Here is a 26,763-nt window from a genome sequence, read left to right as displayed (position 1 = left end):
TGTTACTGAATACGAAATCACTATACAAAGCTTACTGCATATCGGTACATCAGCAACAATAAATCAGAAAATGTTATTTTTTTAAAAAAGAGAACATTTGTGAAATCCTAGAATAAGCAAAACTAACCTATGGTGATAGAAATCAGATCAGTGGTTGCTTCTGGAGTGAGGAGGATGGCAGAGATTGACTCAGAAAGGCCACAAGTGATGGAAACGTTTTGTGTCTTGATAAGGTCGTAGGTTGCACAAGTGTACCCATTTGCTAGAACTGACTGAACGGTGAACTGAAGAATGGACTATCTCAATCCATGAAAATTGGACTTCGATTTTAAACAGATGTCATTTACTATAGTCTTAAAAATGTAAAACAAACAAACAAACAAAGTCTGGTGATATCTAACAAATCTAACAAAAAGAAGTGTAAATCCTTTATACAGAAAATTATAAAATTTTATTGAAAGACATGAAAGAAGATCTAAATAGAGTGAAATATATACTAATTCTTAGCTAGAAAGACTCAATATTTTAAATTTTTCAACCCTCCACAAAATTGAGCTATAAGATTCAATGCAGTTTCAATTAAAATCTCCAAATGTTTTTTCACTGAACTTGACACGTGAATCCTAAAATTTGTATGGAAAAGCACAGAGTCACAAATCACCAAGACAATCCTATGGAGGAAAAGATCAAGTAGGAGTAACAGTTCTATCAGGTCTCAAGACTTAACATAAATCTATAGTAATTAAAACAATGTAATTATAGTAGTGAGCTTCCAAGATGGCACTCAATGGTCTGTGGATTCCAGTATTCAAGCCCTGTTTCTAATCCTCTCTCACATTGAAACTGTGTGACCAGTAGAGTATGGTAAAAGTAACAACATCTGATTTTTTCAGCGCTAAGTAATAAAAGGCACTGAGCTAACATCTGTGCCACTTTGAATTGCTCACCAGCCACCATGTTGTGAGGCCCCACAATCAGTCCTCTGGAGAGAAACTGAGGTTCCATGTGACTGAGCCACCTAGGAAGTGGATCCACCAGCCCCAGTCGAGTCTTCAGATTATTGCAGCCCCAGTTGACATCTAACTGCTACCTCATGAGAAGCCCCAAGTGAGAACAGCCCAGCCGAGCCATTTCAGAAGTCTTGAGCCAAATAATTAATGAGCATAGCAAAAGGTTGCTTTACACTATTAAGTTTTAGGATAATTTGTTATTCAGCAATAGATAATTAATATAGGAGTAAAGATAAATAAACCATAATAAAGGGCCCCAAAATGAACCACACGTATATGAAAATGTGTTTTATGACTGAGCAGGTATTGTAGATGCATAGTAAAAAGAGGTACTATTTTATAATCATGGGTGGTCCAACTGGTTATCCATAAGTGCAAAAGGAATTTAAGTCAAATTCCTACCTCACATCGTACTCAAAACCAATTCCAGATGGTTTAAAGACTTAAACACCAAAGGCAAGACTTACAGAAAACAGTTTAGGAGAATATCTGTACGACGTCAGAAATGTGAGTGATTCTGAAACAATAAACAAAAAGCCCAAACTGTAAAGGGAAAGATTTGACTACAAGAAAATAAAGTTCTATTCATCGAAAAGCATCATGAAGAGAGTGGGAAAGATCAGCCACAAAGTGAAAATGGGTATTTGCTACACATTTGTATCCAAAATTTATAAAGAACTCCTAATGATTCAACAAGAAAAAGACAAACAATTCAATCAAAAAATTGGCAAGACATGAGCAGGTGTTTCACCGAAGAGGAATTACAAATGCCCAAAATCCATGAAGAGATGGTCAACCTCAGTGGCTGTGAATGTAGTGAAATTAAAAGTCACAAAATAGGGGCTGGCCCAGTGGCGTAGTGGTTGATTTCACACGCTCTGCTTCAGTGGCCTTGGATTTGCAGGTTTGGATCCTGAGCGCAGACTCAGCACCACTCATCAAGCCATGCTGTGGTGACATCCCACATGAAGTAGAGGAGATTGGCACAGATGTTAGCTCAGGGCCAATCTTCCTCACAGGAAAAGAAAAATCACAAAATACTATTTCTCACCCACCAAAAAAACATGCAAACCAAATTTTTTTTTGAGGAAGATTAGCCCTGAGCTAACATCTGCTGCAAATCCTCCTCTCTTTGCTGAGGAAGACTGGCCCTGAGCTAACATCCATGCCCATCTTCCTATACTTTCTATGTGGGACGCCTGCCACAGCATGGCTTGCCAAGCAGTGTGTAGGTCCGCACCCAGGATCTGAACGAGAGAACCTCAGGCCGCTGAAGCGAAACATGTGAACTTAACCACTGCACCACCGGGCCAGACCCCAGATATGCAAAATTTTTAAAGTCAGGTGAACACTAAGTATTGGCAAGGAGGTGGGGTCCCAGAAACTCTTATACGCTACTTCTTGGAGCGTAAATTGGTTTTAAAACTTTGGAAATCAGCTTGGCATTATCTACCCTTTGACCCCTAAATCCCTAGGTTTAAACCATAAAGAAACACTTTCATATGCTCCCAGAGATGTGTCCAAGAATGGCCAGAGTAAGAATGCTTGTGAGAACCCCGCTGTAGCCAACTTTCAAGATGGCCCCAGCGATCCCCACCTGCTGGCATTCATGCCCTTACATAATTGCCTCCAGTTGAGTGTGGGAAGGACTGTGACTTGGTTCTAATGAGAATAAGATGGAAACTAGTTCATAAGTCAATGTGTCCTCTTTCTCCCCACCCTGGTGAAGCAGCTCTGTGATGAGGCCCACGTGGCAAGAAACCGAGGTCTCCCACCAACAGCCATGTGAATAAGACACCTTGGAAACTAACCTTCCATCCCAACTTCTGGTGATGGCAGCCCACACCAACGTCTTGACGGAATCTCATGAGAGACCCTGAGCCAGAACCACCTGGCTAAGCTGTTCCCAGATTCTTAACCCTCGGAAATTGTATGAGATAAAATAAACATTTCTTTCCTCCTAAATCTTAGAGTAATTTGTTATGCAACAATAGCTAACTATTACAAGCCCTGAACTGGAAACAACTCAAGTAACCATCAGAAGTCGAGTGAATAACTAAATTGTGGTAATTTCACACAGTGAAATACTACACAGCACTACACAAGAATTAACTACAGCCACATACATAAACATGGATAAATTCCAAAAATGTAATGTTGAATAAGAAAACAACTCTCATGCATATATTATAATTCCATTTTTATCAAGTATAGAAATGGGCGAAATTAAGTGATGCAATGTTCATGGATACACACATAGGAAAACTATAAAGAATATCAAAAAAATTTTTCCTAAAAGTTCAGGATAGTGGCTACCTCTGGGGAGTGGGGGAAGGGAAGGTTGTGCAATCAAGGAAGGGCACACAGGATTCTTCTAAGGCTCTGTTTCCCAAACTATGGATTGTGACCCATTAGCATGTCATGGAATCAGCTTATTAGATCCAACTAGAATGGACTAAAATACATTACAATGTTTCTAGTATAGAAAAGGTAGGAATGGATTCAGAAAACTTTCATTTCAGTTGCGTGTGTTCATGTGCTCTTGTGGCAGTGGGCTGGGGCGTGATATAAAAAATATATATTTCTTACTATGGTTAAGGTGAAAAAAAAAAGAGCTTGAGAAACGCGGTTTTAAGGATTCCCAAGGAACGGTAATGTTCTGATTCTTAGCCTGAGCAATGAGTACTTTGTTCATTTTATTATTCTTTGAATGTTTCATATAAGCTTTATAGAGCCTTGTGCATATGTGATATATTTCCCATTAGGAAAAATATGTAAGACAATAAAACTAAAATGAGACTGTCTATGATGAAACTAGAAGGACTGAAAAAGAATCAGAGAGAATGACCTTCATCACCATGTGATTTACGTTCTTTGTATCCATAATCTGCCTAAAATCTTCTCAGGTGCCACATGTAGTAACTTGCGTCACCCGGTGATTAAAATTACATACACATATTTTTTGTATAATATGTTACAGTTGTCTTAGGGTGTTTTTTTACGTTAAAACTTTGGAGTGTAGAGGCCAGCCCAGTGGCATAATGGTTGGGTTTGCGTGCTCAGCTTCAACAGCCTGGGGTTCACCGGTTCGGATTCCGGGCACAGACCTATGCACCACTTGGCACGCCATGCTGTGGCAGGCATCCCACATACAAAGTAGAGGAAGATGTGCACAGATGTTAGCTCAGGGCTGATCGTCCTCAAAAATAAATAAATAACTGAGCAGCATAGTCAAGTTGGGTCTCCACTTTAGTTTGAGTTCCTGGAAGAAGTCTCTGAGAGAAGGATTTGGATACAAATGTAGTTTACCTTCTGGGAGGTGATCCCAAGAAGTACTCACAGGGCAGTGGGGCAGTGGGACAGGGAAGAGAAGGGAGCCTATACAGGAGGTGTTAATTAGCACCAGATGGAGTAAACTGGAGCTCGTTATTCTGGGGACCTCTGGAAGATGGGGCGGACATTGCCCAGATTTGTTCCATCTGAGAAATGAGAACTCCGAGACATTTATTTGTCTACTCTCATCCATCACTGATCATGGCAGCCTCCCAGGGTGTTACCTTCCCAGCACTCCCAGCCTGCCATACGCAGGCTGAGCATCTTCCTACAGCCGGAGAACGTTCTCAGTCAGAGAGACTCAGGGAGCCATCCGGGAACCCTCTGGGGTAGGTGACCCCAGAGTGGGCTAAGAACTACAGGAGGCACATCCAGAGCACCTGCTAGAGTCTTGGACCTTTCTCTTTTGTCTCCCTCTCAACCCTCTAAACTTCCAGAGCTTCATATTGTGTTCTCTGCAAGAACGACTGCTACTCACATGCTTGAAGAAATTGAGGTTACAGAAGGAGCCCGAGTAAGGAGCATAGGATCAGGAGGAACTTCCTGGAGGCGTTGGGACAGGAAAGCGAGGCACTGAAGGTGGGAGGAGGTCCAAACACATTTCTCTCACCAGAAAATTCACTCCTGACCAGGGTGACAGTGCCTTTGGTGTGAACATCACTAAACTCCAGAGCTTTCTCTCAAACTTACTATCATCAGCCCCGGGAGTCAAGAGGGAGATCCTGGGGATGGTAAGATAGGGAAAAGGTTGGAGAATAAACTCCCAAAGCGCTCCTAATCCAAAAGAACATGGGAAGATCCTCCTGTGTGTGTCTTTGGACAAGTCACCTCCCCTCTCTGAACTTGTTTCCACACGTACGGAATGGTAGCCATCATAACGCCTGCTGTGTCATGTCGTAATTCAATAAAATAATGCATGTAAAGGGCTTGGCATGGTGAGCCTTCAATGTTTGGAAATGGTCATTATCATCAACATCACCACCATTATCACCATGATCGTACCCACCATTATCACCATCATCACATCACGATTACCACGTCGTTATTATTATTATCACCACCATCATCATCTTCAGCAGCAGCAGCATAAACTTCATCATCCTCGTCATCAATATCACCATCATAATCACCATCACTGCCACCATCATCATCATTATCATCATAATCACCATCATCATCTTAGCTCCAGCTAGAAAAGCCCAAGAGTATTCATTGACCCATCAATTTTCAGAACAGGAAAAGACCTCCGATATGAACCTGTCTCTAATACTCATCACCCAGAGAGAGGGAGAAACCCAGAGAGGAAGGAGATACTCAAGGTCACAAAGCAAAGTGGGTATCTCCTGCCACCTTCCAGGCCTTAGTTCTATTCCTGCTGCCCACCTGTTGCAGAGGCCAGTCATGGTCCACCAAAATTCACGTTTTCTCTTTTGTAATATGGAATTGCTGCTGGAAAGTGGCTGCCTAACCAAGGACTACATTTCCCATCCTCCCTTGCAAGTGAGTGTGGTCATGTGACTAGTTCCGGCCAATGGAATGTGAGCATTTGCCATGTGCAGCAATTTCAGGGCAATGTATTCAATAAATGAGGTTGCCTTCTCCACCTTCCTTCTCCCTGTTGTTTGCAGCTGGATGGAAATGATGCTGAGACTCTTAGGGATGGCAAAATCACAAATGAAAGCAGCCTGGGTCTCTGAATCACCCCGTGGGGAAAAAACTCCCACCTGGTACCAGGAGAAACATTGGACTCTTATGTGAAGGAGAAATAAATTTTTACCGTGTTAAGTCATTGAAATGGCTTATTTGTTACAGAAGTCAGTGTTATCCTAATACAGTATCTCTAAGGTCCAGAGCCCACTGTGGTCTATCTTATCCTCAGATGTCCTATGACTGCCCACTCTAATTCCTCCTGCCAAATGTCCCACTAATTATACACAAGCAGATGAACAAAGGACTGGCATCAGGTCCTAAAGTTCCTCTCACATCTGCCTGGTGAACTCCTATTCATCCTTCAAAGCCCCTCTCCCCTATTTCTTCCTCCAGGAAGCCTCTTCCAACTTCTTTGCCCAAGCAGGGTCCTCACCCCCACTACCTGACCTCGGGCTCTCTTAGTACAATGTCCCTCCCCACCCCAGGCCTGACCACAAGGCCTGAGACCAGTTCCGTCCCCTTTACCAGATGAAGGCAGGGCCAAGGGTTGAGTCACCTGTGGAGCCTGGACACATGGTGGCATGCAGGAGTTCCCAATAAATGTTTACTGAATAAACAAACGGACAACACAGGAGTAACGAGAAGAGAGTCTGGACCTCTTTTCCAGCCCGGGGTCAGGTTTTCAGAACAACAGCTAGAAACACCCCTTTTCATTACCATCAACTTCTTCATTTACAGCTGGGGAAACAGGTTCATTCACTCATCAGTGGGCGCCTCAAACTCAACAGGTGCGAGGCTGACATCACTGCCACTTCAAACTCGCTCCTCCTCCAGCCTCTCCACCACCACCAGGGACTCAGCTTAGGAACGCAGGATGATTCTCAGCACTCCACATCCTTTGTAATCAAGTTAGAGTAAGTTTGTGGAGTATTTTCTACAAGCCAGGAAGGCATCTAAGTGTTTTCCAAGTATCGATTATTTAATTCACTTCCAATCAGTCAATAGGTCCTTCAGATTCTACATCTGAAATATCTCGCAAATCCAGGCTCTTCTCACCATCTTCGGTTAAATCCTAGAGCATCCACCATCATTTCTCACCTTTGTGACTGTAACAGCCTCCTCAGTGGTCTCCCTGATTCGTGTATTGTCCCTCCCAGCCCACCTCCACACAGCAAATCTGACCATGTCACTCTCCCCTTGAAACCTTGCCAAGATTCCCCAACGCCCTGAAGATAAAGTCCAACCTCATCATGGCCTGCAAGATTTGGCCCCTGTGGACTTCTCCAATAACTTTTTTCCCTCACTCTTCATCTCCCACCTCTGGTTCAGCGGTGGTAGAAATAGTTGCCAAGCCCTAATGCAACATATGTTAACTTTCCCTTGCCTGCAAACCTTGTACACATGGTTCCCTCTGCCTCAATGCCCCTTGCGATCAATTACAAATACTTTTCAGCTCCTACCATCTAGAAAAGGAATCTATTTCCCCATCTTTTGCGTCCAGGCTGGTCTTATGACTTGCAACAGCCAATAGAATACTGCGGAAGTAACATTGAGTAACTTCGGAGCTTAGGCGCCCAGAGGCATTGCAACCTCTGCCCTTGCTTTCTTGGAACACTGTTGCCAAATTAAAGGGCTCAGGTTAACCTGCTGGAGGATGAGAGAAGAGACAATCAGGTTGATGGAGGCGGGAGGGAGGCAAGAAAACACGTGGTCAGCCCCCTTTGGCATCCATGGCATCTCCATCAATCCAGTCCAGGGGCTCTAGTCCGCTCTTCCTTCCTTCCTTCCTTCTTTTCTTTTTTATAGTAGACTTTATTTTTTACAGCAGTTTTAGGTTCACAACAACATTGAGCAAAAGGTACAAAGATTTCCCATATACCCCCTGCCCACACACAGGCACAGCCTCCCCCGTTATCAACATCCTTCACCAGAGTGGTACCTTTGTCACAATCAGTGAACCTACATGAACACATCGTTATCACCCAGAATCCATAGTTGACATTAGGGGTCACTTTTGATGTACATTCTATGGGTTTGAACAAATCTATAATGACGTGTATCCACCACAATAGTGTCACGCAGAGTGTCACTGCCCTAAAAATCCTCTGTGTTCCACCTATTCATCTCCCACCCCCACCCCTGGAAACCACTGATTTTCACTGTCTCCATAGTTCTGTATTTTCCAAAATGTCATAGAGTTGGAATCATACAGTATGTAGTCTTTTCAGATCAGCTTCTTTCACTTAGCAATATGTATTTAAGGTTCCTCTATGTCTTTTCATGGGCTGACAGCTCATTTCTTTTTAGTGCTGAATAATATTCCCTTGTCTGGATGTCCCACAGTCTATTTCTCCATTAATCTACCAAAGGACACCTTGGTTACTTCCAAGTTGGGGAAATTATGAGTAAAGCTGCTATAAACATCCATGTGCTGGTTTCCGTCTTAAGACATAAGTTTTCAACCCCTTTGTGTAAATATATTTTAATCGTTACATTTCAAGCCGGCATACAATATTCTCTAATTTCATTTCTGTCTTTCCCTCCTCACTAGCACTCCCATCCAGAAATGGGTTTGCATTGTTCCTGTCCAGGTCCTCATTCTTTTACTACACACACATATACCCACGAACAACATATAGCGTTGTTCTGTACTGTTCCATTCCTCCTTCTTTTCTGTCCCACATCTTGCCTTCCCTCCCTCCCTACAGACTCGTTTCCCAAAGTCGTCCCTGAAGAGTCACTTGGTGCATTAACACTGCCCGTGCGAGCCAGCCCCTGCCCTCCGGAGTCCCCAGAGCTTGTTAAGAGAAGGCACCATTTATGGAGAATTTAGCCTTTTGCAAACTTTATACTAAGAGTTTGACATGCACAGTTTTTTTCTTTTTAAAGATTGCCACCTGAGTAACATCTGTTTCCAATCTTCATTTTTTTTTCTTTCTCCCCAAAGCCCCCAGAACATAGTTGTATATTCTAGTCGTAGGTCCTTCCAGTTGTACTACGTGGGGCGCCACCTTAGCATGGCTTGATGAGTGGTGCTAGGTCTGCACCCAGGATCTGAACCTGTAAAACCCCAGGCCTCTGAAGCGGAGTGAACAAACTTAACCGTGAGGCCACGGGGCCGACCCCCACAGGCACAGTTTTGTTTCCTTCTCTCAACAGAGTCACTACCAAGATCTAGAAGGTAGGCTCTAATAATGTGTGTCTTTACAGTTATTCAGACCAAAATGCTGGAGTCATCTTGACTCTTCTATTTCTCTCTCACTCCACTTCCAGTCCATCAGCAAATCCTATTGGTTCCACCTTCTGAATATACTCAGAATCCCAACCCTTCTCTCCACCAACCTGGATCTCTCCAAGCCACCGTGATCACTCACCTGGATTATTACAATGGCCTCCTCACTGGACTCCCTGTTTCTGCCCCTGGACCTCTGTAATTTATTTTCAACACAGCAGCTGGCGTAATATTGTCAAAACCCTCTCAAGACTCCTGTCCCACCCAGACACAAACCCAAGGCCTCCCGTTAGGCCACAAGACCCTGCATGACCTGACCTGCCCCCTCCCAGTGCTCCCCTCCTCCCTCTGTCCCCTTTGCTCACTCTGTTCCAGCCACATGGCCCTCCTTGCCATTCCTAAAACATGTCAGGCGCCATCCAGCTCCAGGACCTTAGCATGGGCTGTTCCCTTCTGCTTAGAATGCCCATTCCCTAATTAACCTGGTGCCTCCCTTCTTTGTCTCTTTCAGGCCTTTGACAAAATGTCACTTCTCAGTGAGACATTCCCAGCCACCCTATTTAAAAGTGCAACACGCATATGTTTCACTTACTTATTTCATTACTGTCTGCCTGTACTCTGCCTCTCACCCTCCCTAACACACTAGAACATCGACTCCGCAAGGGCAGGACTCTCTGTGCATTTTGTTCACAGCTGTGGCCTCAGCACCTAGTAAAATGCTTGGTCCTGAGTAAGTGCTCAGTAAAAGTTGATGAATGAATGAATGAATCCCCATCTGACAGATGGGATAACTGAGGCTCAGAGAGGTGATACCACCTGCCTGAGGCCATGCAGGTAGGGATGGGGAGCCAGATACCAGCTCTCTGAGCCCAGAGGCCATGCCCCTAACCACTGCAACACCCTACCTCTTTGAATCACACCAGGCTGCCTTCTGGAACCACATAGGAGGTAACATAATGGGGTGTTGGCCACGTGACGAGAACCACATGTACCACTCTGCAGCCAGCAGCCTTTGCAGGGTCGTGGGCTGACTTCAGACAGGGCTTACAGATCCCCGGGGGCAATAGAACAGATGGCACCATCTGGCCGGAGGGAGGAAGTACTCTGCTGACCTCAGGGAGATCAGCTGAGCCTTGAGACTGCTTCCCCCCAGTCATGTGACCCCTGAAAGGGGGAAAGAGCATATGACTCATCAGCCCTCCAGGCTGGGGTGGGGCCAGCTGAAAAACGGGGCTCCCTCAGACAGCAGACGTGATTGAGGTCAGACCACCAGAAGGACTTCCCGGTAACCCGAAGTGTGAGAGAAGGTGTCAAAGGCCAGGAGGCCCTTTACACATAGGTGGGTGGGGGGCGGGGGCATGTGAGAACATGTTCTCCCTGTTGGGGGGCAGACCCCTCAGCTCCCCTCCTCCTTCCACCAGAATATCAGAGTTGGGCTGGCATCTTGCCCATATGCAAATCAGCACCCAGACACTTCCCCTTCACCTTGGATCCCCTGTCAGCACAGCCCCTGCCCAAGACACGAAAGAACCGGAAAGGATCTAATTTGCCACCTTCCTTCAGGGAACCAGTGTGTAGGGACAGAGGCCCCTTTTGGTGGCTGGGGACAGGGAACAGGAGACCGAGACCCAGAGCTGAGCACAAATGCAGCAGTCAACTCCCCCACCCCCACCCCAGCCCCAGGGAGCTTGCCGGAAACAGGAAATGCCTGTTACCAGGGCTTGCTCAGGGAGACTGAGCTGGGGGGCCCTCTGCATTCAGCCCTGCAGCCCCTTAATCTTGGGGCTCCAAAACTTCATCCTGCAGACCAGAGAGGGTGAGTGTGCTGTGTGCCCTTTAGAAGCCTGGAAGCAGAGGTGCAGAGCACAAACTCCTCATCCTGGCCTTCAGAGTCCTCCCCACACCAGCCTGTCTCTCTTCTGCCCCATCATCTCCTACCCCAGCACACATTCAACATCTCAGTGCTGGTCGAGGGGGTCAAACAGACACGGTTCGACTCCCAGCCCAGCTGCTGCAAGCTGAGGAAACTTGGATGGGTCGTTGCACCTTCTGGTTACTTGGTTTCTCATCTTCACATCGAGAATGGAAATACTAACCAAACCTCCACTCTAGTACCTGGTCCCACCAGGCAGGGTCATATATTCATTCAACAAGCATGCATTGAGTGCCTACTGTGTGCCAAGCCCTGGGACTTGGCGGAGGCCAAAACAGACAAAAGCCTGTTCCCACAGTGCTTGTAAAGTCTAGTGGGGGGACCAGCCCCGTGGCCGAGTGGTTAAGTTAACACGCTCCGCTTCGGTGGCCCAGGGTTTTGCCGGTTTGGATCCTGGGCACAGACATGGCACCGCTTATCAGCCCACGCTGAGGCGGCATCCCACATACCACAACTAGAAGGATCCACAACTAAAATATGCAACTATGTACTGGGGGGATTTGGGGAGAAAAAGCAGAAAACCAAAAAAGATTGGCAACAGTTGTTAGCTCAGGTGCCAGTCTTTAAAAATAAAATAAAATAAAGTCTAGAGGGGAGACAGACACTGAGCAGAGAGTGACGGGAATAACTGATGGATTGCAACTGTGATGAGCGAGTGTGCGGAAAAGCACAGAGAGCTGTGGGGTCTGGCAAAGTGGGAGGCACATCCGATAAAGCCAAGGACCAAGAGATGGCAAAACGAAAAGGAAAAGTGTTCCAGGCAACCCTTGCATGCTGCTGAAGGGGATGTCAAATGGCGCGACTACTTTGGAAAAACGGCTTGGTGGTTTCTTAAAAAGTTAAGCATGCGCCTACCCTATGACCTATTCCACCTCCAGGCATTTACCCAAGAGAAATGAAAGAAAACGTTCATATAGAGACTTGCACATGAACGTTCCCAGCAGCTTTATCTGTGGTAGCCAAAACGTGGAAACAACCCAAATGTCCATCAACAGGAGAACGGAGGAGCAAACTGCGGTACTTCCGTCTGATGGAATACACTCCGTGATGATAAGGAATGAAGGACTGAGACATGAGACAGTATGATGAATCACAAAAGAATCATGCTGCATGAAGGAAGCAGACTAAAAAAGGACATAGTGTATGATCTTATTTATATAAAACTGTAGAAGATGCAAACTAATCTATAGGTACCAGAAGCAGCTCGTGGTTCCCCAGGGATGGGAGGCTGGGGACAGAGAGGGTCAGGGAGGAAGGATTACGAAAGAGTAGGAGGAGATTTTGGGGGCCGCTGGATACATTCACTCTCTTGCTTGTGGGGCTGGTTTCACAGGTCACGTGTATCAAAATTTACCAAATCATGTATTCGAACATGTCATTTATTGTATGTTAATATAACTGGTTTTTTTTAAGATTGGCCCCTGTGCTAACATCTATTGCCAACCTCTTTTTTTTTTCTCTTCTTCTCCCCAAAACTCCCCAGTACATAGTTGTATATTTTTAGTTGTGGGTCCTTCTAGTTGTGGCATGTGGGATGCCACCTCAGCATGGCTTGATGAGTGGTGCTATGTCCACACCAGGGATCTGAACTGGTGAAACCCCAGGCCGCCAAAGTGGAGCGTGCGAACTTAACCACTCGGCCACGGGGCTCGCCCCTAATAAAACTGTTCTTTTAAAAAGCCTGTGGGTGGTCAGCTACCTGCTGTGTCTTTCCCCTAAACCAGGAGATTTAGCAGAGCTTTCAGGGGATAGGAGGGTGGGAAAGAAGGAAATCAATATAAGCTACCACTGGTCAATAATGCAAAATGTACTCTCTTGTCACATTTTTGTTCCTACCCTTGATAAAACGTACTAAATGAGAGACAAATATGTGTTCTTTCTGTCTGAATAAATCTTACTTAAGAGTGGGGGTGGGGAGGGGGGTGCTCCAGGCAGAGGGAACAGGATGCAAGGGGGCTCTGACCATTCAACCACCCCCCTTCATTGATTTGGCAAGTATTTGTTAAGGACCTACTACACTCCAGGTACTGGTCCAAGTGCTGGGGTTACAGCTGTGAGCAAGAGATACACATGTCTGCCCTCATGAGGCTGACATTCTGGCAAAAGGAGACAAGCAGTAAACATCTTACATGAATAGGAATATAATTGTTAGAAGGTGGTAAATATTAAGGGAGGAAAAGATGCCAGAGGGAGGTGCCATTTTAAATAAGGAGGTCCTGGAAGTCTTGTTGAGAGAGTGACATTTGAGTAAAGGCTTGAAGGAAGGACTGATCTAGGTGGGTGTCTGGAGGAAAAGAATCCCGGGCAGAGGGGACAGCCAGTGCAAAGGCCCTGAGGCTGGACCCTGCCTGGGGCCTTGAAGGAAGAAGTTGGAGGCCAGCGTGGCTGGAGCAGAGTGAGAAAGTGGGCTGTGGGAGGGAGTAAAACAAAGGTGGTATCAGATGCCGATTTGCCAAAACTGGAGCTGCGGAATCAAAAGGGGCAAGTGATTGTCACCCAAGCACCCCACCATCCTGCCACATCTCCCAGAGTCCTTGAAAGGGAAGCACAAATGACTGATGCCTTTTGAAGCATTTTGCCCAACTCCTCCTGGTCCCACGTTCAATCAGACAGAAGGTAAAAGCCCCACACCTCCGGGGTGCTCAGATGCTGCACCCAGGGGTCATCCTGGATCCCCCAGGCAGAAAGGAACAAGACAGACACCCCACGGTGGAGTTCTGGAAGCTCTGTCCATTGAGGAACCACGAAGGGGCTGTGGGTGTTCTCGCTGGGCTAGAGCTGATGTGGGGGAAGCCCAGGACGTAATCGTGGTAGGCAGATCTCTGACGAGTAGTCTGGAGGAAGGATGATTAGCTGTGTGCTGGTGGCCCGTGATAGGGAGAGTCCTAAGACAGCAGATCTGAGCTTTACTGAAGAGTAACCTTAACTCCAAAACCAACAGGTCCATTCGAGCTGAGGAGGACCCTGCCACCGGAAATAAAGTCGCTGCGTATTGTCAATTCTCAGACAAGTAGCAGTAACAGCAGCTCCCGTTAACTGAGATAATTTAACACACTGAGCTCCAAGAGACAGCCACCTGCTCGAGATCTTACAGGGTCCTTACCCTCTTTGCTCTCAGAGCCACTCCCTGCTCTTCCTTTGCTTTGCTCTGCATGGAAGAAAACTACATTTCCCAGGCTCCTTTGCACCCTGGTTTCCGGGTAGTTTCAGCCAATGGGAAGCCCAGGCAGGAGACCAGGGGGCGGGAGAAAGACAGAAATCCCGGTATTTCTCCCGCTCTTGCCCTGCATCTCCAGCAGCAAATACATGTCCTCTGAGGTCTCAGCTCCCTGAAGACAGTTCTTGCTCGAGGTTCGAGCTCTCACTGAATGGCCCTGGGCCCCGGGCCCCAGCCACACCACCTCCTTCTACTGTTTCTCCAGCATAGAGGCTACTCTCTGGGTTACCTTACTATCCCCATCTATCTTCTCAGCAACCCCATCACCCATTAGCCAATTCCCCGAATTAAATTCTCTCTATTTGGAAGACTTGAGATGATTTCTGCTTTCCTGGTTGAACTCTGACAGGGAGAACTGGAAATCTGAATCCAAGACGATCTCCATAATCACTTGAAAGACTCATATGTCCCCCGAAAGAGGCAATATTTTCATAGTGTTTATGGCCACAGATTTTGGGGCCTGGCCTTGGGTTCAAATCCCAGGATAGCCTCTTAGTCACTTGGGCAACTTACTTAAACTTTGCACATTTCCATTTCCTCATCTGTGAAATTAGGATAACATGTAATAGTTTGTACTTTCCAAAGACGGCTACAAAAATATCACCCATCCCGCGTGCTCTTCTGCAGTGTGACTTGTCACACCCCCATCAACAGGTGGAGGCTGTGGGCCGGCCCAGTGGTATAGTGGTTAAGTTTGCACGCTCAGCTTTGGCGGCCCAGGGTTTGTGGGTTCGGATCCCAGGTGCAGCCCTAGCACCTCTCGCCAAGCCACTCTGTGGCAGCATCCCACATACAAAGTAGAGGAAGACTGGCACAGATGTTAGCTCAGCGACAATCTTCCTCAAGCAAAAGGAGGAAGATTGGCAACAGATGTTAGCTCAGGGCCAGTCTTCCTCACAAAAAAAGAAGAAGAAGAAAAAGAAGTGGAGTCTAATTCCTCTCCCCTTGAATCTAGGCTGGTCTTAGTGACTTGATTGTCACTAAGAATGCAGCAAAGTGACACCATGTGATTTCCAAGTAGGTCAGAAGAAACCCTGCAGCTTCTGCCTTGGTCTCTTAAGGAATACTTGCTCTCTCTCCTTACTCCTTCTCAAAATCCAGTCACCATGTTATAAGGAAGCCAAAGCCACATGGAGAGGCCACATTCCAGGCGCTCCAGTCAACAGCCCTAGCCCAGGCACCCGACATGCAGATGAAGAATCCTCCAGAGGATTCCAGCCCCCAGACACTCAAGGTTTCTCATCACGGAGCTGACAAACCACCATCTCCACGCCCCGTCTGAATTCCTGACCCAGAGAAGCTGCGAGAATTATAAAATAGTTTCTGTCTTACGTCACCAAGTTTGGGGTGGTTTGTCTCACAGTAATAGATAACCGAAACCTAAAGGTACCTGTTCCATGGGTTTGTTGTGAAAATCAGATGAGTTAATAAGACTAAGAATAACACTTACACATAGTGAGTGCTCCGTAAATGAGACCTGTCTCTGTTATTGTTATTTCTCATACTTTCTGAGTCTATTTCTATCCACTTCATTAAAACTGTTCTTTTCAAAGCACCAATACTTCCATGTGGATACAGTTTCCTCTTTTGGGCTCTTGCTACATAATCCTCTGGTTTTCCTCATATGTCACTGAATTCTTCTTCTCTTCTTCTTCTTCTTCTTCCTCTTTTTTGGTGAGGAAGATTGGCCCTGAGCTGACATCTGTGCCATTCTTCCTCTATTTTATGTGGGACGTTGCCACAGCATGGCTTGACGAGTGGCGCTAGGTCTGCACCCAGGATCCAAACCTGCAAATCCCGGGCCGCTGAAGTGGAACATGCAAACTTAACAACTATGCCACCAGGCCAGCCCCTGAACTCTCCTCCTCTGACTTCTTTGCTGATTCCACCTCTCCCTATCCTCCCAATGCTGCTACATCCTGGTGCTCAATTCTTACACCCCCTTTCTTCTCTTTCTCTCCTGCCTCTCCAAATAATCTCATCTCCTCCTACGGATTTTTTACCAATCGTAACAGGTACTGCCTGCAGCTTTACAACTTTACAACTGTTAACTCACTTAGTTCTTATAACAGTCCCGTAGAGTAGGCATTATCTTTACCCCTATTTGAAAGATGGGGAAACTGAGTCACAGAGAGGTTAGGAACTCATCCAAGATTCCACAGTCAGGATTGGAACCCAGACCCTCAGGTAGCTGGAATCCATGCCCCTCAAATGGGGTTTCTCAGCCTCAGCACTGTTGATATTTGGGGGGATGTCTTGGGCAGTATAGGTCTCTACCCACTAGATGCCAATAGCACACCTCTCTCTTCAGTAGTGACAACCAAAAATGCCTCCAGGCATTGCCAAATGACGCCTAGGAGGACAGAGTTGCTCCCCCCACCCCTGGTTGAGAACCACCACGCTAACCACTATGCTGTACTGCCTTCCATGTCCAGTGTGACGGGGCCCAATCAGAACTCCCCAAAACCTGTTCCTCCTCCAGCATTCATGTCTTAGTAAATGATACCCCCACTCACGCAGGTCTCTAAGTTATAAACTTAGACATCATCTTGCCTCCTTTCATTCCCCCCAACCTCCCACCATCCAATTTGTCAGCAAGTCTGATCAGCTCAACTACCAAAATCTGAGCTTGATCTTCTATTCCTGACTCCTAGTCCAGGTCACTGTCACTTCTCGCTGGGACAACTTCATCAACCTCCCCCTAATCCCAGATCCCCTTGCTGCCACCCCTATTGCCCCTACAGTCCGTTCCCCACAGAGCAGCCGGAAGAACCTCTTAAAACACTGATCAGCTTAAACCCTCCAAGGATTTCTCATCACATTTAAATTCCACACATCCTCACAGCCGCTCTAGTGAAGTGCCTTCCTCCAAAAACTCATTCCTCACCACTCTCCCTTCATTCACTCACCCTCCACCAGCAGATCCTTCATTCAGATCCTCCCAGCCACAGGGCCTTTGCATGGTCTTCACCCTCCCTGCTCCATTCTTCCCAGAGCCAGCTCTTCATCCTTCAGCTCTTGGCTTTCCTTGACCACCCTCCAGAAAGCATGCCCATTGTTCACTGCTCCATCTTGAGGCCTGGTTTATTTTGTCTGCAGCATTTATTACAACCTCTTATTGATTTGCCTGTTTATTGTCTGTAGTGGGTTGAATAGTGGCCCCCCAAAAAGATAGGACCACATCAGATCCTTGTAACCTGTGAAACAAAAAGGACTTTGCAAGATATAATTAAGGATCTAGAGATGAAGAGATCATTCCGGATTATCCAAGTGGGCCCTAAATCCAATGATAAACGTCCTTATATACACAGACAGACAGACACGGAGGAGATGGCCATGAGAAGATGGAGGTAGAGGCTGGAGTGATGCAGCCACCAGCTAAGGAATGGCCGGAGTCACCAGAAGCGGGAAGAGGCAGAGAACAGATTCTGCTCTGGCACCTCCAGATGGAGCACAGTCCTGCCAATACCTTGATGTCAGATCTCTGACCTCTGAACCGTGAGACAACATATTTCTGTTGTTTTCAGCCGCCCAGTTTATGGCACTTTGTTGCATCAGCCACAGGAAACAAATACACTGCCCTTTTCCCCCACAAGACCATGAACTCGGGGGAGCAGAGGGTCTATCTGTTGTGTTCTTTCCCCTAACGCCGACAATCAGCAGATCACCTGTTGCTGATGATGAAATAAATGAGTTCAAACTCAAAGACGTTCTCAATCTCTTCTTTGCTGTCCCCAGCCAGTAGCTGTTCATTTCTCTTTGAATCTCCCCTGAGATAGGAAGCTCTCTCCCTCCAAAACAGGGGCTCTCTCATTCAGGGGTGATTCTGTTCTCCAGGGGTCACTTGGAAACATCTGGAGACATTTTACTGTCACTGCTCCAAGGAAGAGGATGCTACTGGCATCGAGAGGGTGGAGGTCAGGGATGCTGCCAAACATCCTACAATGCACAGGGCATCCCCCAGGACAGAGGATGATGGGGCTCCAAATGTCAACAGTGCTGATGGTGAGCACTCTGGACCAAATTTAGTACTTGATGCCAACATAAACATCAATTGCCTCTTGACATCTTCTGCCCTTTCTTCTGCTAACAGTCTCAGTTTCCCCTATGAAACTGCCCCTCCCCTGATTTCAGTCTAGCTCCTCTGAGGGGAGTCAATTCCACCTCCAACTCCAGGAATGGGCGAGAGAACTCAGCCTGGCCAATCAGAGTGTCTTATTCTCCCCACCTCAGTAATTGGTTCAGGAATGGGCGTGAGAACTCAGCCTGGCCAATCAGAGCGTCTTATTCTCCCCGCCTCAGTGATTGGTTCAGGAACGGGTGTGAGAACTCAGCCTGGCCAATCAGAGCATCTTATTCTCCCTGCCTCAGTAATTGGTTCAGGAATGGGCGTGAGAACTCAGCCTGGCCAATCAGGGCGTCTTATTCTCCCCACCTCAGTAATTGGTCCAGGAATGGAGTTGAGAACTCCTTCTGGCCAGTTAGAGCATCCTATTCTCTCAGCCACAGCAATTGGTTCAGCAGTTGGTGGTCTCCAAAGAAATCATGTCCAATGAAAGATAGATTTTGGCTTATGTGGTCATTTTCCATGGGAGGCAAAATTGTGGGAATATAAATTTAGAATATCTGGGCATCCTTGTCTATCTTCATGAGGGTAAAGAACAACTGAGGATAGAGGAAAACATCTAAAAGGAAGCAGATTTAAGAGACGGAGGGCGGAGGAGGGGAGGGGATTTCCTGAGATATGTCTGTGCCTCCGGATCCAGCTGGACCTGAAGGCATTTTCTCCTAAGCTTTTCAGTTATGTGAACTAATAAATATTTTTGACTAAGCCAGTTTCGGTTGGGTTTTCTGTTCGCCAGATGTAAGACTCTCGGTTGAAACTTCTGCAGACTAAGCTCAGAATTTCCTCAAACTTTAAACTTCTCCAACTGAACATGCCTTATTTCTTCCCTGAAGGACTTGATTCCCAAGTTCCCCCTAAAGCCTCAGGTCTCAGAATACCGTCCCCCATATCAAAGGGGGACAGTCCACCTCTGCAATGTAGTGAGATCTTTAGAAGCCCAGCTATACCCATCCAACACACCCTCAGGTCCTGCCCACTGCCTGGCACCACTAGTGTGTTAGCAAGGGAGACAGAGAACTCCTTTTAGCCCCTCAAATATGCCCCAACCTCTCACACTCAATTGGCATGTCACCTCCTCCAGGAAACCTATTCTGATTGCTTCCGGAAGTTCCCTCCTCTCTGCTCCCAAAATACCCTGGGTTCCACCCACACATCGCTGAAAGTGTTAAGCTGCAATGTAACCGCCTATTTTCTGGCCTATTTCCATGAGCTGTGTGAGCATCTGGGTCTCATTCATCGTGGAATTCTCCATCACTCAGCGCATGACCTAGTACAAAGAAATGTCTATGAGGTGGGTGGTAGTATAATTATAGTTATCATTGTTATTGTTAGTATCACCATCCTTTTCCCCATTTTATAGATGAGAAAGCCTAGCCACTTGCTCAAAGTCACATAACTAGAACTAGTAGAGGCAGAATCGATCCCAGTCAATCCATACTCAACCACAGCTAACCAGCTCCACTATGATGGGTGAGTGCTAAGCACTATGGAGAAAAGTTAACAAAGGAAGAGAATGGAAAATGTGTGTGCGTGGGACTGGGGGGGCGTGCAATTTTACTGTGGAAACCAGGGAAGAGCTCTCTGATAAGAAACCTGAAAGAGAGAAGAGAACAATTACAGTGAATCTGGGAGAAGAGGGATCCATGGAGCAAGAACAGCCTGTGCAAAGGCCCTGAGGCTGGACTGCACCTGGTGGGTTCTAGGAACAGTGAGGAGGCCCGTGTGGCTGGAGTAGAGTGAGTGCGAGGGGGTGGGTGAGAGGGAGAAGATGAGGACTGAGAGGCAGGCAGAGGCTAAATGCATAGGATCTTCTGGGCCATGGTGAGGGCTTTGTCTTTTGCTCCAAGGGCAATGGGGGGCCATGGGAGGGCTGGAAGAACAGAAGAGGGATAGGTTTCTCCAGCATATCCTGACTTACACCACATCCTACAGGCAACTCCAGCTGAAATCAGATTAACAAAAAGAACGACTCCCATTAATTTAGCACTTGCTGTTCCTATTTATAGATACGACAACCAGGGCTCAGATAGGTTAAGTCACTTTTTTTCCTCCAAGATCACAAAGCTAGTAAGTACCTGACTTGAAATTCAAACCAGCCTCATATATAAAGAGCTCCGAAAAATCAATAAGAAAAAAAAAAAAGCCAACCATCCTGGAAAGAAAAAAATAATGGGCCAATGATATCAACAAATACCATTTTGCAGAGAGAAAGTACAAATAGCTCTCAAACACAGCAAAAGAGGCTCAGTCCCACTCAGAATAAGAGAAATGTAAATTGAGTCATAATGAGCTCCATTCGTCACCCCTCAAGTTGGCAAAACTCCAAAAGCTTGACAACAGAACAGTCTGTTGGTGAGGCGATGGAGAAACAAGCACCCTCATGCATTACTCATGGTAGAATAATTGGAACAATCCCATATGGACAACAATTTGGCAATATCTATCAAAAACACAAAGATTCATACATTTTGAGCCAGCAAACCCTTCTGAGAATTTATCTCATGAAAATATTTGCTCATGTGTATGGCAGCAATGATAACATTTTATATGTAGCTTGGGACTTCTCTAGGTTTTTTTTTTTAATAGTATCTCATTTATCCCTCACATCAATGCTTTAAGATAGGTATTTATTATCCCCATTTTACAGATGAGGAAACTGAAGCCGAGAGAGGTTAAGTAACAGGCCCAATGTCACACAGCAAGGAGCCTTAAAATGATTCATGGACAAGGTCATTGGTTGCAGTAAGCTTGTCAAAACAAAAGCTTGGCGCAATCTAAGTGTCTGTTGATAGCGGGGATGGTAAAATAATCGTCAACCAGCTGTGCAACAGAATAGAGGCAGTTTAAAAGTAATTGTTAAATTCCCTGGGGGGAACTAGGCTGCCTGAGTTCAAACCCCGACCTGCCACTTTCAAGTCGGGTGCCTTGGAGCAAGTTACTGAACATCTCTGTGCCTCAGTTTCCCCATATGAAAAATGAAGTTAATGATACCATCTACCTCATAGGCTGTTGTGGGAATTAAAAAAGTTATTTATAGAAAGAGTTTAGACCAGGATCAGGGAAGTTTTTCTACAAAGTTGTGGATAATAAATATCTTCGGCTCCTTAGGCCAGACGGTCTACTCAATTCTACGGTTGTAGCTAGAAAGCAGCCATAGACAATACATAAACAAATGGGAATAACTGTGTGCCAATAAAACTTTATTTATAAGAACATGCTGTGGTCCAGATTCAGCCCTCGGAATATAGTTTGCTGGCCCCCAGCTTAGACGAATGCCTGGCACATAGTTAGCACAATAGAAGTGGTTTGTTAAAGAAATGGAATATCTGGAATATCATGCAGCTTTATTTTAAAGAAAGAGGACAATCTCTATGTACCAGATTGATTTGGAAAGATTTCCAAGACAATTATTAAAGCGAGGGAAGCAAGAAATAAAGCAGTTGGTTGAATGCCAACTTTTGACTTAAGGGAGAAGTGTAGAAAACAAGAACATAAATTCCTATTTGCTTATGTTTGCATAAAGAAACTCTGGGAGGGTGTACAGTCAACTTAAAAAACAGGAGGGGGCCAGGCTGGGGGCGCAGCGGTTGGGTTCGCACATTCTGCTTCAGCGGCCCAGGGTTCGCCGGTTTGGACCCCCGGTGCAGACATGGCACCGCTTGGCACGCCATGCTGTGGCAGGAGTCCCACATAGAAAGTAGAGGAAGATGGGCATGGATGTGAGCTCAGGGCCAGTCTTCCTCGGCAAAAGGAGGAGGATTGGTGGCAGATGTTAGCTCAGGGCTAATCTCCCTCAAAAAAAAAAAAGGTAGTTACTTATAGGGGCATGTGTTATCTGATTACAGGACTAGAAGTTAAATTTGTCCCTGCACACCTTTTGATGTGTTTTAATATTTAAATGATACAAATGTATTATTTAACCAAACACTTACGTATTTTAAAGATTCTGTAAGGCGCTCTGTTCCCTAGCTCAGGGTTCCTCAATGTCCACGCTGTTCATTTTGGGCAGGATAATTCTGTGTTGCGTGTGGCATCACAGGATGCTGAGCAGCACCCCTGGCCTCTATCCACTAGATGCCAGCAGCGGTGTGTGATGTGTGACAAGCAAATAATGTCTCCAGACATTGCCAAATGTCTCCTGGGGGGCAAAATTGCCCCAGTTAAGTACCACCTAACCCGAATTCCTACCTGCTTTGTTACACTGGTCACCTACCCACCATACCACATCCTTCCTAAAAAGACTTTTAGTGAGGGCTTAGCAGGTGTCAGACGCTGTGCTGAGCAGTATTGAAATATTACAACAATCCTCCCCAAAAAAGTTGCCATTTTTATCCACGTTTCCCAGTTGGGGAAAATGAGGCTCCGAGCGGTGAAGCCAGGAAGTGGTGGTGCCAGGATCTCAACCCACGTCTGGCTCCTTTGAGCCACCACCCCCAGTTCTAACTCTCTCGCCCTCTCCCTTCTCTGCCTCCGCCAGTGTCACCAACACTCGCGGCCTGGGGACCCTGCCATCATGTGGGCCCCAGCGACCACTCCTGCTCTGAGTCTCATCACCCTCCCACAATGGCTGTCACATTCGTCCCTCCCTCTCCACTCCCTCGGCCTTAACATTTCATCTCTGAAACCCAGAATTTGGGCTCCAAGAGAGCGGTGGAGGAGAGCTGGGGAGTCCGGTTGTCACTGCAGCCACCTATGATCATATCATCCTCTCCCTGGGCCACAGATCTCAGAGGGACCGTCCAGCTTGGAGACTCGCTCCAATCTGACCTCACCCATGAAGCATTCCCAGCAACTAGGCCACTCACCGCCCTGCAGTGTTTTGTAGACTATGTGGGCACCGACCAGCTCCCACCTCAGGGCCTTTGCACTGGCAGTAGCCCCTGGCAGGAGCACTGTTTCCCCAGATTCGCATGGCTCTTTCTCCCTCTTTCCCCAGGGACTCTCGAGCCCCCTTGCCTGCTTTTTTCCCTCCAGAGTACGTAGCACCTCCTGACAGTGTACACGGTTCCTTATTTGCTCGCTGTCCATCTCCCCCCACTAGAATGCGGTTCCCACTGTCTCAGCACCAAGAAGAGGCCTGGCATACGTCGTAATCGTGGATGAATGAAGGAAGGAAGGAAGGAATATGCTCTCCCCACCCTGTTTCCGGGAAATAACTAAGCTAGAGCAGAAGAAATGGGAGAGGGGCCGGCCCCGTGGCCGAGTGGTTAAGTTCGCGTGCTCCGCCTCGGCGGCCCAGGGTTTCGCCAGTTCGGATCCTGGGCGTGGACACGGCACTGCTCATCAGGCTATGCTGAGATGGCGTCCCACATGCCACAACTAGAAGGACCCACAACTAAAATACACAGCTGTGTACTGGGAGGCTTTGGGGAGAAAAAGGAAAAATTAAAAAAAAAATTAAAAAAAGAAGAAGAAATTGGGAAACCTCCTAATTACAACCTCCATATCTGCATGTATGCTGTTCCCCGGTCAAGAGCACCCTCCATTTTCTCTCTCTGCCCTTCCAGGTCCCACGGGCAGCTCTTGGCCCCAGCTTAGATCTGTTGACTGACAGGGACTTGAAAACCCAGAAAGGTGGTACCTGTGGCACCTCCCTCTGGCTTAACGTGATGGCCTTTTAGCTTCCCGCACACATCCCCACTGTGAGCAGGGCACACGGCTGAGCTTCGAAAGGAGACAAAAAGAGGAGGGGCAGGAAGGGGGAGGAAGGCACAGAGTTCCCAGGCGGGGAGTTTCGGGGAACACCCCTGCCCAGCCTGGCGCCTGACACAGCTGGGCACAGGAAGCCAGAGCAATGAGAAAGCTCCTACTCATTCTTCAAAACCCCACACAAATGTCCCATCTTGCATAAAGTTCAACTCTCCCAAGAAATGTCTTGCCTTTGGCCCCCAGCCCAGAGGTTGCTCCCTCTGTCCAAGTCCTGGCAACACAAGGCTGGGGGTGTCTGTCTCCCCAAGTCTGGGAGTCCCTTGAGGGCCAGGCCTGGGCCATAGCACAGAGAATTAGGATGCATCTCTGCCATCCCTGAAGCTGCCTTCCTAGAGATTAAGCCACCCCGGCTTGTCCTTCATCAGAGAAGCAGCTGGATGTAAGATGCAGGCAGAGATGTCAGCTCATTCTTAAGTCCACCCACTTTTCTGTTAGCCACTGTTGAATCCTCACTGGGGACCTGGACTGCCTGTAGGTCTGGGGCCCGACGGGTCCTACAGCTACTTCCTCCTGTGCTGGGAGCCAGAAGGAGGCAAGCAAATGTAAGCAAATTTAAGATGGCCTCTGGCCAGAGGGGCTGGTCATGGGGGAAGCGGGCCTCTGGGGTTCCCTGATCCTTTCAGGAAACCCTGCCTGGGCTAGGGAAGGCTCTGTCCCCAGGAGACGCCCCCAGGGACCCCCATGGGCCCTGCTCCCTGAGCAGTTACTTCCCCTCCCCCCATCTGCACGTGGCACCCTGGACCAGAGGGGAGCACCCCCCCCCCCAGCACCCACAGTTCCCAGGGTCAAGGCTTTGATTCCAAAGTGGAGCCTGAAGTCAGAAGGCAAGTGTCCCTGAGACCCCTAGGGCAGGCGGGGGCACCCCCAGCCCCCAGCCAGCACCACTTCCACCCAGCACCCAAGAGGCCACAGGGAACCAGAGAAGGTGCTTCCGAGAGAGGATCCAGGCTCTCTACCTCCCCCAGCCCGACCGCATTCAAATAAGGATTTGAATATATTTCCTGAGCCCCAGGGCGGCTGTCACAGTCAAATCGACCTCCCTCTGGACTCTGGGCCCTTGCAGGATCCCTGCAGAGAAAGAGCAGCTATTTCTAGGCTCCGAAACCCCAGGACCTGCTCTCCAGCCTCAGGACCAGGTCCTGCCTCAGTGTCCCCCCTGGGATGGATGGAGCTAGGAAAACCAGAGCCCTGGGCCCCGCAGCCCCCCACCCAGCCCACGCCGTCCCAGGCCCAGGCAGGAAGCCAAGGGGAAGGAGATGTGAGGGGAAGGAAGGGGCCCAGGGGCCTGGGAGGAGGAGACACATGTGGGGGAAGAAGTCAGTGGAGGCCCCTCCCCCATAGCCAGAATCTGGGGGTGGTCAAAGGAGTCAAAATACTCAGGCCCCCTGTCGGCCACATAGGGGGTTCCCAGGCGCCCCTCAAGACCCCCAATGGGTCCCCTCTGGGGGCTTGAACCCCAGTGGAGTCAGAGGGGCTTGGGAGCATTAACCCTAATTTTGCCAATTCTCAGCGTAGGTGGGGGTTAACTCAGAGCCTATTAACCCATTGCTGTTAACCTTGGTGGGTCACCCCAGAATCTCAGAGTGTTACCGCCCCCAACATCCACCCCCTACATCCCCTGTGCCAGCCCCAGAGTCGGGAGCATATTCCCCTCTACGCTGCCAACGCAGTGCATCGCACCCCCAAGCGCCAGCGTGGGGCACCCCCCGCCTCCAACCCTTGGCACACCAGCCAGCGGCGGGCTCACCTGGGACATCTGGGGGCGCAGGTTGACCTCGCGCAAGTTGATGGCGTGGGGCAGCAGGTTGTTGAGCAGCTGGCAAAGGAGGACCCCATCCCGGAGGGCCTGCGCCAGCTCGCACACCTGGGCACCATCCCAGGTCACGCGGTGGCTGGGCGGCAGCACGCGGCACTGGATCAGCCAGTGGGTACACTGGCGCCACAGCTCCATGGCTGCTGCCTCCCTGGGGCCGGCCCGCGCACCCTCGAGGCCTCCAGCACCCGGCCCACCCGCCCGCCTGCCTGTGCTAGCTAGCTACCACTACCACTTCCTCTTCTTTGCCTGTAACTGTCGCCCTGTGAGGGGGTGGAGGAGGAGGAGCCGTGGGGGGTGGCGGGGCGGGGGAGCACCTGCAGCCCAGCCCAGCCCAGCCCCTTCCGTGCTGGACCTCGCCTCTCCTCCCCTCACCAGCTCAAAACAGGCCTGGGCTCCTGGCAGGTGGGGGGCCTGGAGGTGGAGGCAGGCTAACCAGACGGAAGGTACCCCCTCAAAATCCGCCCTCTTCTCACCCCTCCCTCCTCTGCCTCCACCCTGGCCCAGCCCTCATCATCCTAGCCTGGACCAGTGCAGTCGCCTCCCCCCTGGTCCCCGGGGCTCCTTTCCTTGCTGCACCCCCCCCCCCCCAGTCTGTCGTCCCTGCAGCAAAAGGCACCAGTAAGCATCTGAGTCAAGTCATGACATCCTCCTCTTCTCACAGCCCACCTCATTGGGGTCACAGTCCTCCCCGCATCCCACGAGGCCCTGCACAACCTGCCCTCAGCACCTCGCTCTCG

The 26,763-nt window shown here is 48.1% G+C and overlaps 1 protein-coding gene across 1 annotated transcript in view; it reads right to left on the bottom strand.

Moving 5' to 3' along the window:
• Positions 1-26,548, bottom strand: part of VAV1 (vav guanine nucleotide exchange factor 1) — a 56,580-nt gene extending 30,032 nt beyond the window's left edge. Inside the window, exon 1 of the mRNA XM_070622770.1 lies at positions 25,958-26,548. Coding sequence (XP_070478871.1) covers positions 25,958-26,161 — 204 coding nt within the window. The 5' untranslated portion in view covers positions 26,162-26,548. The remainder of the gene's footprint in view (positions 1-25,957) is intronic.
• Between the last annotated feature and the right edge of the window lie 215 nt (positions 26,549-26,763).

Source organism: Equus przewalskii, chromosome 6 (genome assembly GCF_037783145.1).
Source record: "Equus przewalskii isolate Varuska chromosome 6, EquPr2, whole genome shotgun sequence".
Classification (NCBI taxonomy): domain Eukaryota; kingdom Metazoa; phylum Chordata; class Mammalia; order Perissodactyla; family Equidae; genus Equus; species Equus przewalskii.
The sequence above is the reverse complement of the archived record's forward strand: the minus strand, read 5'-3'. Positions and strand labels throughout refer to the sequence as shown.